Raw genomic sequence first — 14328 nt, 5'->3', positions numbered from 1 at the left:
TAGCCATGCGGCGGCGGCGACGGCATGACAATTCATGTCATGACAACACAAACATGGCATTAATGTGCATGTGTGCTGTGTCACGTAGGGTTGCCAGCACCTGTATTGAGCCGACAAGGAACTGACTTTGTCCCGTATTGCTGCGAGAATCAACACTAGTCTGTAAGCCAATAGATGCTAGTGTGTTTGATCACTCCCTTGTCAAACCTACTGGTGTTTGACTTCTCTTGCATCTTTCTTTACACGCTTCGCCGAGTAGTTAACTCATTGACTGCCAGCCATGTTCACAGCAGAGAGCTCCATACTGCCAGACTTTTGGTGCATTTTTGCTGAACTTTCAAGATCCACAGAATATTGAGTTTTAGGACTACATAAACATTGAAGCTAAACTTTAGACTTTTATGAGGAAAAAAAAAAAGTTTGTTTCTAGCCTTTTTGGGTCTTTAGATATTGGCGGTAGAACATAGGATAGTTTCAGCAAAAACACCTGATTTTGACCAAAAAACAGAGAAAGTTAGCTTTTTCTGAAGAGCAGCAAATTCAAGCAGAGTGACGGTGGGGTCTGCTGGATGTGGGGATGAATCCCTGCTGCTGACCGATCCAGACGGCAGCCAATCGTCACAAGAATCAGGGTCGGGTTTCTGAGTCACCCGACTCTGAACTGATTCTGGTGTCAGGCTCCGGTGTCGCGCCACACGGCTCAGCAATGCTAACCACCAGCTCGTTGCTTCGGCTGCCATTGCCAGCTGCATTTGTGTCTACGTCACCTACATCACCCATGTCACCTCTATCTCTCGCGATCACGTCACTACTAAAGGCAGATCCACCGCCAGACAAGCTCTGTGACCGTTTTAGCCGCCATTTTCCTCTCTCAACCACAATCCGTCTTCTTCATAGACAATCTGTCGCTGCCGGTTGGAGGAAAGGAGAACTGTTGCCCCCTACTGGGACAGAAATACATTGCCTACAAGTCAGAAATTCCCACGCAAGATGAATAAGACTTTCATCAGTAGCTCCTGCGAAGAAAAGCAAAAGACGTCAATAGACGTCTTTGGCAGTCAACGTTACTTTTTGAAAAGACGTCAGTAGACGTCTTTGGCAGTGAAAGAGTTAACGGCCGCAGCTAACTAGCTACAACTGTCCGCCTAGCTTCTCATCTTCGGACTCCAAATGTGACTTTTTACCACAGTCATGTTTTGTTTTGTTATATTATGTATTATTTATGTTGTTTTTTAGATTTTTTTAGGAGAAAACAATGAAAATATGCAATATTTTCCAAAAATCTTTCCCCCCCTTTTTTTCCTTTCGTTTTTTCCCTCTTATCTTTATTTCCTCTTCCCCCCGCCATTGACCAGGCCACTAATGACCAGGCCACCAATAATGAATTCTGATGCACTATTATTTTTGGAACAGCAACATTTTTAGAAATATTTTGAACTTTAAAAAAGTGGAGATAATTGTCCATAAGTCAGTGACCATTAGTCTAATGATTATAAAACATTGCGGTATGGCTGTATTAAGTGTATGCTAGCATGTCTTCCAAAGCATTTAGACCACAACCAATTGGGGGCACCACAGAAAGCACTAAGTACCTGCCTTTGCCTGTTGGTAAGTCTTGCTTATGCAGCATGACTAAATTTATTAAAGCACTGTTGCACCAAAGGCGATCAGCACGGCGTGCATATAGATCACAGAGGCGCACATCAGCCTTGGAGAGTGTAATAATGTCTGGCAATTCACTGAACTACTTTAGCACCTTTGAAGTTAGCCTCTCCTACTTGTTTGGGTCTGCATACCCTGACAAATGGATATGTCTGCAACCACTGGGAAGGTTGTGTCTAAGAGCTTTTTAGACAGCATAAACGTGTATGCTGAAACAAGGCAGAATATGAAAGGTCAAGAGAGAGAATTGGTGTGGAAATAGAAAGTGGACTAGCAAGAAGGGGAAGGAGAAAGCAATGTACTGTATATTATACCGCAGTGGTTTCCCAAACATTTTAGAGTTGCGTACCCCTTCAGACGTTTGACCTGAAGCCATGTACCCCCTACTCCTGGACACTTAAAAAACATACAACATAATTAATTGGTGAATTAATTTTGGAGTAATTCCGGGGCAAAAATGTGGATTTTGCTTGGTCACATTTGATAAAGTTAGCAATGAAAACCAGATAAATACTGTAATCATCCTACATATCTTTTATTCCAGTCTGATGTTGGCATGCTTCCACTTGAATAGATTGAATTTGAGCTTCACTTTTTTTGTCCACTCACGATGGCTATGGCTTAAGTCTGCATATTCATTTCATGCCAAATTGAAGGGGAAAGTTTAACAATCGTGATAAAGCGTTATCTGAAGTACAAAAATACATACAATCAATAATAAAGCCTCATTGTAGGGGGAATCCCCACTCACACTGACAGGAACATCAATATAAATGAAATCTTCAAGATGAAGCACTCTTAATGCCCAAAATAATCCTTCAACTCACGTATTTGTTTGTATGATGCACACAGAGCGATGAACAACTTCATGCTCTGTCTCCTTTCTGCTCTGTTCTCCTTGCGCCATGAGATGTTCACTTTTTCATGTTTATTCACATACCCCCATGACAATTGGTGTTCCCTTGGGGGTACGCGAACCCCACTTTGGCAAAATTGGTTCTAGAGCATCTCACACTTCAACTAGCACTTTTATTCCAGCACTTCTCAAAGGAGAATACTCCAGAAATTAAACTTGGATACGCTTTAGAGAAGACACTGTAGGGGTCACGAGACACCCGACTCGCGAGACGAGACTACGCACGATATCGGGTCCACGAGAACGAGAAGAGGCAAGATTCTAGTGTAGTTTTTAAAATGATCGAGCTCATTTTCATTTATCGTGTGAATAATTTATTTATTATCACGAGACCGTTTTTTTCACAACGAGAAGCCTCGCGAGATCTTGTGACACCCCTAATAGTCAGTGAACAGCGAGATTTACCGTCTCAACACATGGCCGTTAGTGTCTCAATAGCTGGCAGCACAAGTGAGTATCAATTGCCTTGTATACAATCAACCAAAGTGGCTGGCACAAGAATCCATACCTTACACAACAGCAGAATCCAAACAAAAAGCCAACAGCAAGAGAATTCAGTGGATGATGATGAATGTGACGGAAATATCCACCAAAGCTTGGCTGTAGACCGTAATTCTCTGTGGAATGGCACCGTAGTGATGTTTAGTCGAGAGAAGCATGATTTCAGTGTCACCAGTGAACAGCACATGGTCAGGTGGTGTGGCCATCAGCTTGAAACGGCAAGCACTTCAATACGGCCCCTTTTAAACAATGACCTTGAAGGTGCCTACCAGTGTAGATGGTGTTCCTCCATGACTGAAAGCCCTGAGGGCTACAGAGCAGCTCTGGCAAGTCAATGAGGGAGCTACTGTTGCATCTGAAGCAGCATATACAGTATTAGCATTCTTGATGGCGCCGTGGTATGATGCTGGGAAATATCTAAAAAGTCAGGACATGCATCACTACACGAGTCAGGTGGTTCGATTCCTTCCATGGGGCACAGCTCGGGTATGCGTCCCTACATTGTAGAAAGAAAAAAAACTATGGGATCGGATATTCTGATATCAGGACTGACAGAGTATTTTGTTTGAGTTTGATCATGGAAAACACAACCTATGTGTGTACTTGTGGCGTAACGGTATGCCACACACCGTTCAGTGTGTACCTTTTGTGTACCTGTTCATCAACATAAAACATAAGCGACTTTAATGATTTTGAAACATAAAAAACTGCAAACTGCTAGCAGGTAATGTTCCAGTAAATAAAATGATCCAATAAAACATTACAAAAAAAAAACAAATATAGAACTATATAATAGTTATATCAAACTTTTTTGTTATTTAGGAAAGTGCAATAATGCAGACAAGTGTGAAAATGACTTTAAATCAAACCAACAGCGCCACCTGTAGTGTTCCTCATTGCCGCAAGTGCTGTTACGATCGGCCGGTGTGTAGGACCCCAAAGCAGAGTCAGACAACACGCATATACGATGAATTAGTAACTCCTTTGGTCCCAGCCATTTTTCAAAGTTCAACACCTTCAGTACCGGCCATTTTAGACGTTTTTGACTTTTTGATTTTCAAGGCACACAGAATATGGTGTTCTACGTCTATACTGTATAAACATGGAACCTACCAAAAGAAAGATTAGACTCTCGTCTTTCATCAGAAAAAACTGTTTGTGTCTAAAGACATTTCAAGCATAACTTTCACTTTGACACTTGATTTTTTTGCTTTTGTGACAAATATCTTAACTGAACCACCACATAAACAACACAAAAAAGGGTTGTTTTACATCAAAATAAATGTTTGGTTTTTTTACAAATATGACACCATGAACTATTTAAAATGTTCACATTTGGAACTACTGAATGCGTTAATATTTCCTTATAATGCGTAACTTTCTGCATGCTGCACTCCTCCGTGCTCTCTTACTTCCTCCTGGCTGTCGAGCACGTTCGTACAGGCAAAAGATCCATGCTGAGCTCTTATCAATGCACTTCTGCCACCCTGTGGGCGTTTTTATGGCTTAAAACCACATGATAAGTTACCTCTGTTATTGTGCACTTGCGTCATCACCTCTTTTTGCCTCTCGCGCAAAAAAATGTAAGAGACGTATATATGTCTTTGCGAGCAAGCGTTCGGGTGTAAGAGATCTCAAAACAGCAGCTGGGAAGAGGCACCGTTCAAATCTGAGAGACCTGGAGCAGTTGGCAAAAGAAGAGTGGCCCAAAATTCCAGCAGAGAGCTTTAAGTGGCTTTTTGACCGTTACCGGAAACCATTGATTTTTTCCAGAGGGTGTGTTACCAAATATTAAGTTGAGGGTGCCAACAGTTTTGTCCAGTCCATTTTTGATTTCTGTGTGGAATGATCAGATTTGACTTTTTTTCCTCTTGTTTTTTGTGTTGTTCCATGTATGTAAACATGTGAACAAGAATGAGAAGTGGTGCATTATCTGACACGCACGGGGTGCCGATGTTTTTGACCATGACTGTAGCTGAAAATGACCTGTGTTCATGCCTTCCGGAGACACTGTTGTCCCACACCCTGTAGTTGTAACTCTGGTGTACATGAATACTTCTCGTGAGTAGCATGTCAATAATTGTAATCTTCGATCCACCTGCACTTTAACACTGAGGTGTAAAGCTGTGGATTTTAAATTTACGCTTTCAGTCACGATTACGTGTGTGCTCCTGCCCCGCACACACACACACACACACACACACACACACACACACACACACACACACACACAAAGCTGCTGAGGCACCAAAGCCTTTTCAACTAAACCTCACCTCACTCCCTCATTCAGGAAATATCCCCTGGTTTTATTTTGTTGATCGATAAAAATGTAGAAGCAGGTGGCCTTTGGGGGTCATTTCACCAGGGAGTGGAATTCTCTGTGAGTTTATTAATGAAGCATGCAGCTCTTCTCCGGAAGGCAGATGGATTAATTCTCAACGCTTGCACAAACAATGCTGCTGTGACACACAAAGTGTTATCTTCATCAGAAATGGGGAAAAAATTGCTGATTAATTTCTGTTCTGATGGATTAATCAGGTGTGGCGGGCTTTCGTCCCTAATGTAAAAGTTGCAGCATCTAAATAAAAATTCCGCCCTCTACTAGATGAGAATGAATGGACACGCTTTGACAAATCTGGCTCTTTGTAAGCACCACTGCGTTCATTTGTTATCCTGTCATACTGCAATGTTTGCCGTGTATTTTCTAATGAATTGGAAAGTAAGCATAAATCAAATCAAGTACATTTGTTTCATTTGATTTTACAATTCCCTATAGTGGCTAGGAGGCATTGAGGGCATCTTACTGTGCTTCCAGCGGGCGGGAGGGTAGTCTCGGCTCGGTTATAAATGGACTTAATGATCAACAGACCTTTAAATGGTTGTGCACTATCAACTTTATTTTAGCGACTACAAAGAGAAGAAAAAAGGATTTTGATTTTGTAGAGGGCAGCGATTATGGAGCAGGAACAGAAGGAATTTAGTAGGATTTTATGCAAAACATAAACTCACACTAATTAGGAGGAAAAACAACTTTTTCTTTGGTTATTTGAACAGCTGTTTTGTTGTATTATTATAGCGTAATGCTCCATTTGAATGGCAAAAATGTATTTTCAACACAGCATATCAATAGAGGATGAGAAATGTGTTGGATTTTGCTTAGTCGTCCATCGTTTATCGTGGTTAATTGTTTTCAGACCCGGATTCAATATTATAAACAGAATAATTTTGTAGTTAGAGCATAGAAAACCTTTTTATGACTTTAAATCCAGGTTTTAACATCATTGGAGCACTGTAGACCTTAAATAACACCCCAGTTGTCACTTTTACACTCCTATTGTTCTTTGTTTACATCACATTTTGCAGGCTACGGGATCACTGTGGGACATAACAGACAGCCGCCGCTAGTATAGCAAGCTACCTAGTTAGCCTTTCCAATTTACTCATTCTAAACTTAAAAAAATGTTTCAAACGTAGTGGGGAAGAAGGACAAAGAAGCCAAAAACTCACCAAAAAATGTTTCAAACGGAATGGGGAAGAAGGACAAAGAACTCAAAAACTCACCACTTCCACACGGAAAGAGAGGAGAACCTTTTTTTTTTTTTCAATTCAGTCTGAGCCATGGCATGTCCGTGTCAGCCATGGTGTGTCAGCTCGGCTCTGCTGGCTCAGTAGCCAGTCTCCATGCAGTGTGAAAGGTAATGTAATCTAACGTCATGTCTCATAACATTGCTGATGCCTGGTGACCAGAAGAGATAGTGGTCACGCTATCTAACATGTGCCAAAAGAGGCCTGGCTTTGCAGTACACCCCTCTGCACAGCATATGTGCCATTTTGATGTATGCACACATTCATTGACTCCATCAAACACTGTTGTGTAATAAACCTCATTGTATTCGTAATGGTGTTGCCAGCTACTGAAAAAGTTGACCAATCATAGCTTGAAATTCACAGTGTGAATTTAGCCATAAATTGCTCTTGGCTACTTTTGTATTGGGACACAGTTTTAGCTCGCAAGCCTCATTGCAAATCAAATAGTGGACTGATTATACGTCTATTAATTAGATTGGGAGTCTTATCAATGTATCACAAATGGGCCATGCTATTATTCACAAAGCCCAATTTCCATAATTACACCCAGCTTTCATAAGAGCTGTTATTGTTATAATTTTTTTCAAGTGCTAAGACTGAGGGGCTAGCCACTATATTTTCAAGTCAAAACGGCAAAGTATTGGATTGTTTCAGCCTTTCATCCACACGGAAATGACGTTCTGGGTGATCTGAAACGGTATTTTTTTAAAACAGCTTCCAGAGTGGAAAAGCCACCCGCTTCTTTCTGAAAACGATGACATCACTATCTCATTGCCGTCATGTGACCAGAAGTAGGCTTTGACGACAAGCCAACATAATATCTGAATATTTTGACTGGCATGACTCACCTCCAGCCGACATTCTCCTGATATCGGGTTGTCTCAAACTCCAAAATGACTCACAGAATGAATAAGTAATTCCACTTTGTCATAAGTCTAGACGAACCCTGGAAAGCGGAAGACGGACTTGCTTGTGTTCTTTCTTCTTTTGCAGTTTGGCGTGTCACGTGGTTCCGCCTGTGTGTCTGTTCACACGTAGGTGTGCCTTGTGTATTGCATCATTTTCACCCAGTGTTCGGTTCCCATCGAGATGCAACGAATACGGCACAGTATGGAAGCAACTTTTTTTTTTTTTCAACCCGCCCAAAAAAACCCAAAAAATTCCTAGGAATGTTTCCGTGTGGACAGGACCTGAATGCTTCAAACATAGCTGCACTCTGTGCTATCATGGGATCTGTTGATTCTATATAAATTGACCCAGGAACAATGGCATGTTTCAGTGTTCAAGCTGATCCTTTAATTGACTTGGTCTGCTTCCAGCTCTGTTAACTTAACAGCCATAACGCTTCTAATGCTGTTCACTGATGATTTGGCAGCATTTCTTTGGACCGCCTCCAAACAAGAAGCTGTGTTCATTTTACTTTCATAAACAGAGTGTATACTGTAATGGGAGATTGTATAAAAAGAAAAAGGAAAATTAGTCTTGGAAGTAAGTAGATGAAAATGGCCCTCCATTCATAAAATGTACATTTCATCTTGTAAAGTTGAATAAGGAAGCCTCTCGATGTCCTGTAGAGTGATGCTGTTCGGACCGGCCCCATTATAGGACGAAAGTCCGCCCGGATTCTTTTAATCTAACATCTGTGAAATGAGTTTAGGATTCTCGAGGACAGTTCACAATTTATTTCAAACAGGAGTAGATACCGTGAATTCCGGTGTATAAGTCGCATCAGTGTATAAGCTGCACCAACTACATTTGGAGAAAAAAACAGATTTGTTCATATAAAAGCAGCACTGCTGTGTAAGCCGCACATGTCCACGTCATAAAATGACATACTGTGGCGCACACGAGTCCGTGAGGACCAGGCAGTTCCAATTTCCAATGGGTTGACGAGCTCATTGTGAGTGTTTTGATAGCTTGTGATTGGCTCCTGCCAAAGAAAGAACTATCCTTGCCTCACTGACTTGCAAGTGGCATAGTATTTAAATAACTAGTAGTAGTTCTGACGTAAAGGAGATGTCACAAGATTAGAATTTAATTTGACAGACTTTCTCAATACGGTCTTTAAACCTGCCATTTTTTTCCTGTTTACATCCCCAGAGTGTCGAGATGTGTTGTTGCCGATGATGCTGCGAGAGCTGAGCAGAGCTTTGGCCACCATGGCTGACGGGCCGCATGATGAGAGGAGGAAAAGTCTGGAGTTGCTCAACAGCATCCTGGAGGTCCTGAGCAGAGACAACGTGGTGAGACTGCACACAGCATTAAGTACGCCTGTACAATGGAATAAGAACGCGTCCTTCACCAGGCAGTCAGTTAGATATCTTGGTAGCCAGTCAGTCAGTCTGTCAGTGTTCAATTAATTAGTCTGGTAAGCAGTGAGACATAGTTGGTCATTTGGCGGTCCTGTTACAGTTTGCATTGGGGCCAAGTAGGGCAGTGACCCAGCAGAGGGCGCTGTACATTAGCATCAACTGTGTACCACCTACAGGACTGGTGTTGAATAGAATCTTTGTCCTTAAAGCAGCAAAAGAGATAGCATGGTGCCTGACAAGGATGATAATTAAACCATTACGAGGTTTTGCAAACCACTTTGAGTACACGTCATTGGTTAGTCAAGATACTGTAGCTGCTGGTGTCCACAACTCACATTTTGTATTGCAGAATGCATTTCTTTCTACTGTTCTTTCATTATTATCTGAAAACCTGAGTGAAAAGCAGGCTTGCGGGCACCTCATGTGGTCATGGGGGGCTACCTGGTGCCCGTGGGCACCACGTTGGTGACCCCTGGTATAGAGAATAACCCGAGGCCTTTCTGCCCTTAATCATGTGGTTGTGCAGTACAACACGCCCTGACCCATCAGAATTGTGTGTGTAGCTGCACACTCGCCACACTTTTTTTTTTTTTTTTAATTGCTCCGGTGAGTTTTTGCCATCCTGCCGAGTCTTTGAGAGAACGGTTTTGCTCTTCCTAAACTCTGTTGGTGTGCTTAACACAAATGAATCACTGGCTTTTTAGCAGAGACACTGAAGAGAAAAAAAGATGTAATTAATGACGCTGGGATGGATTCACGTCGGGTGAAGTGCAGACTGAAAGGAGAGGATGACAGAGTGTGAAAGTGACATGACACCTGCAGAGACTCTCATGTATTAGTCTATAAAAGCTGTGACTCACCGCTTTCACACAGTTTTTTTTTTGTCACAGGATACTCTCGGCACACTGGTCTTTTGATCCGGCACACATACACACTGTAATGGGATCCATTCCAAGAGCTGTATCAGAAATTTGGCCTTCACACTGATAGTAATGCTCTCTTTTTGGCACTTTCTGAAGATGATTCTAATTATTGTGATTAAGAGCTTGGTGATTTTATCCATCTTGCAATATGTATCGATATTTTGTTTGCATAGAAACTATCCATCTTTCAGCAGCAATATCGATATATTAAGTCCCATTGAAATCCTCTGTGGAAGAGGTAGTAGGTCAGCTAGCCGCTACTGTCGTTACCGAGATGCAGACGCCGGCGCCTTCCTCGTCCGGTTCGCGCAGTCATCGCCAGAGAGACAATGGCAGCAGTAAACATTAGTCCAGCACCTCAGATGTGTGGGAGCACCTCGCCATAAAGCCTAGGCCACAACCGGATGTACGATTTTTTTTTTTTTTTGGCCTTCCCCAAATCGATGCGTTTTTTTTTTTGGTTTGTTGAGAACGTACTTGTTGTGATATGGAAGTAGTAAAACGCATGGAGGACGTGGGAAATATGTGACTAATTATGTATGTGCGGTGCACATGTGGCACACGGCACACATGGAAGTGCCCAAACTTGACACTAGCAAAATGTACGAAAGACACACGTTGGCCGTACGGACGACGCACGAAGACGTATGAAGTGCGTAAGTTTGTATTGCAACCTGAAAAAACGTAAGCGTCCGTAGAGTTTGTTTGACGTGACAAAGAACCTCTGTGGCCAGTCCAGTCAGTCTGTGTATGTGTGGTCCAAATAAACAGAAAAAAAGAGAAAGAAAGAAAAACAATAAGTGGATATTCTTTTCAAACAACTTTTTTTGAAAATATTTTGAAAAAATTCTTACTCTTATGACTTTAAATGCATCTTTTGTTTTGTTTGTGGGAAAAAAACAGCATGAACTGAAATTGCATTTTTTTTGGTTGAGTTTTTAAAGTATTATTTAATTTCATATATGCCAGGTGCACTATGGAGCTGTTTATGTTGGAATTTGGACATTCACCTTAAAAATAACTATTATTCCATAAAATAATTTTTTTTCTAAAAAAAAAATAATATTCCAACTTTATTGGATACAATTTTCCTATTGTATTTTTTCAGTGTGGCTCTTAACTCTCTGCTGGATGTGCATGTGCTGTGCATGCAATTGTCGTGTTGTGGTGTGTGTATATTAAAAGTAAAAAAACATACACTATTTTTCAATAAAATCCACAGTAGCATTATCAGTCAAGCAATTCATTATTGTTGTTCGTTGCCAGGCGGAATTAATAAGGCGTATCTGTTTGTGTTCTGGACTGTTAACCAGACAAGGCAGGGTGACATTGTCAACAATATTTTATTGATTTCTTTTACTGATTCTGATTGGTCGATTAAAAGATCTTTGTCTGCACATTTCTGTTAAGATTGATGACATTCAATAGCAGAAAAATACTACTTGTTTCCCATTTCTGGTTTCGCAACATCGCAACCATAGCAACCAGACAGCAAGCCAGAGAGGCGATGGGGATGATGGTGCCTCTTCACCCGTTACGTTGCACTCCTGCCTCTCTTGTTTGCTCCCATCTTTCTTCTTTGGTGTCTGATTAAGATGCTCAGCCTTACTACACAAAGAGATGCATTGATAAAAGAAGATGTCTGAGAGGCAGTTTGGGGAATTCATGAGCACGTTTGAAGATAAAAGCAGGAAAGATTCACAGCTAAACAACTGAAACTACAAAAATAATGTGAATTATTTTTTGCTCAGAAAACAGTGTCACCTGCCAAGGTGCTAAATGAACCAGTTTGGCATTTATTAGCATCCACTTCCACGTTCTACCTTGTGTTGCAACTCCCTGGAGATGCTGATTCTCAACACAAACAGATTGCACACTAACTATTGTTTTGTTTTTAGACTTTGTAGAATAACGTCTGTTATTTTTGGACTTGGCTCCGAGGTATTTTTGGATCTCCCAATGCCTGGCCGATCAGCAAAGTCACAGATTATGATAGCAAGGTTTTTAAAAAAACACTCATAGCAAAACTCATGAACAGAGTTGAGGGCCGTCCTTGTTTTCTTTCTGTCTCTGCAAATATAAAATCCCTCATGCTATTAAAAGCCCTCTCTCATATCTTATCGCTCATATTATCTCCAAGCAGTGATGTTGCATCTTTAGCAATGCCAGCAGCAGCAGAACCCTCAAGGCGACACAAACGTTTCCGCAGCTATTCGAAATGTCAAATTTCCCATATAAATATTTCATTATCTCAAAGACTTTGGTTATTTGTTACCTGCAGAGGCTTTGGGAATGAGGAATGACAGACAGAGAGCCTCATCCTCTTTGCAAAAGAGAAACCACGGCTGTTACTTATTACATATCGTACTTATTGTTGTCTCTGTTCTTAGGGAGAGACATTTCAGCACATCCAGGACATTGTGGTGTCTTTGCTGAGGATTATCAACCAGACAGTCATCACGATGGGCCGAGAGCATGCTCTAATTGTAAGTACAGTTATTGTTGGCATTGGTAATACAGTACTCACTGGCCGATTGATTAGGTCCGGCAATACAGCCGAATTCTATTGAAAACAAGAGCCGTATCTCAAAGTCTTCATATAAAAATGGTCACTTTTGAATGTAACTGTTGGAGAGATATTTCTTCAATGGTGCTGATAGATACAGTATAGAGACAGATATATACTTTATTCATCTCCAAGAGGTATTATGCTTAAATGCTTATTCACGTAATTTCCGAGCTGTGGAGCGCACCCGTATTTAAACTACACCCACTGCAGTTAAAGAGGAAAAAAAGATTTGTACATACTGTGTGTGTGTGTGTGTGTGTGTGTGTGTGTGTGTAGGCCGCACCGAACTAAACCGCAGGTGTCCACGCCGTAACATTGAACACAGAAAGATGTTACACAGAAAGATATTTTTAACTTTTAATTAAATAAATGCTTTTTTTCCCCCCTAAACAGTGCATGCAATACAGCTAGTTAAACAGTCGGTTTTAGTTCCTGAAGTCATCCTCTTCAAGTGGTGCAACCAAACAGCCCCACTATTCCCTCAGCACACACACCACCGGTCTCCCTCCTTCTTTTGTTGTCGCTACTAGCGTTACCCCCGCCTCGAGGCAAATCAGCCCCGGAGCCTGTACGGTTCTCCCCAGCACGCAGCAGCCCAGCCCCACCAAAACCTGCCGGCGACAGTGCAGCTCCTCAACGCTGCCAGGATCCACCGGCAGACCCGAGCAAAACCCGCTCGATCGATCGCCTTCAACCTGAAAGCCACATCACATGCATCTCTCCACGCGTTTTCCATGATGAGTAGTGATATGCGGATCGATACTGAAATATTGATACCCCCGATACCATATCTTTTAGGCTCTAAAATCGGTTCTCAAATCAAAATATTGATACTTTGATGCTGCTGTCATTTGAGATGATGTATTTCATTAACACGAACACAGTAACTAAATTATTGAGACCTTGTCTAAATGTTATGCAGTTGTTTAAAATAAAAGACTAAATTACTCTGATGTCTTATATTGTTTATTTTATGAGATATAATATGATTTGAAATACACTACTTTTTAAAATGTACCCGACATGTTAGGCGTAGTTGCACAAGGTGTTGCTATCAGGTTGGTATCGCTGATACCAGGCTGAATTTTACTCAGTATCAAATCAGAAGAGAAATCTGTGGTATCGCACGTTACTAATGATGAGGGCGCACGCACAAAGCACAAAATGACTGCTCCGAAGCACACAAGATGTCACGAAACCACAACGCGACCACAAATTAGCCGCAGGGTTCAAAGCGTGAGAAAAAAGTAGCAGCTTATACACCAGAAATTACGTTACTTATATTTTAAATCTTAATAAGGATGCATTTTGCCACTTTTAAAAGGTGGAAGCTTACTGTGAACATTAACTGTTAACTTGAACTTGTCAATAGTGAGCCAACACTTTGTTAAACTGCTGTAGGTCATGCGTAATAGGAAACTGTTGTATGTCAAATGTTACCTTTTTGAAAATGTGTTTCTTCTTCTTCTTAGTATTATTATTACTATTGTGGTTGGATATGTAGAACTGTACTGCATCAAATTGAGAGGTGTCTCTAATATTTATAGAAACAATGTGCAGTGCATCAAGTTACATCCACAATAATAAACATAAACATATTGTTGAATGAATACCTCTATGACAGTAAAAGCTGAGCATTATTGCCTTTTAGAAAGGCAGAGATCCCTTTAGGTGTGCAAGTGCACCTATTCTGGTGGCCAGTGAGTGGAAGTTTTATGTTTGACACGTTCTCCGAACCTGCAGAGGTCTTTACAAGGACCTCTATGTATATGTTGAAATTGTGGGTTGTAAATGGTTGAAATTCTTACATCATTGAGGTATCGTGATGAATCTTGGCTAACGTTTGCTCTTTTCTTG

General features: G+C 41.2%; 1 protein-coding gene across 6 annotated transcripts in view; it reads left to right on the top strand.

Moving 5' to 3' along the window:
• The window catches only part of LOC129189599 (dedicator of cytokinesis protein 2-like), a 180266-nt gene that overhangs the window by 103335 nt on the left and 62603 nt on the right, over positions 1–14328 (top strand). For all 6 annotated transcript variants that reach the window (XM_054791433.1, XM_054791432.1, XM_054791431.1 and 3 more), the window contains 2 exons: positions 8768–8910; positions 12293–12388. In XM_054791433.1, coding sequence (XP_054647408.1) covers positions 8768–8910; positions 12293–12388 — 239 coding nt within the window. The remainder of the gene's footprint in view (positions 1–8767; positions 8911–12292; positions 12389–14328) is intronic.

Source organism: Dunckerocampus dactyliophorus, chromosome 11 (assembly GCF_027744805.1).
Source record: "Dunckerocampus dactyliophorus isolate RoL2022-P2 chromosome 11, RoL_Ddac_1.1, whole genome shotgun sequence".
NCBI classification, from domain to species: Eukaryota; Metazoa; Chordata; class Actinopteri; order Syngnathiformes; family Syngnathidae; genus Dunckerocampus; species Dunckerocampus dactyliophorus.
This window is presented reverse-complemented; position numbering and strand designations above follow the sequence as displayed.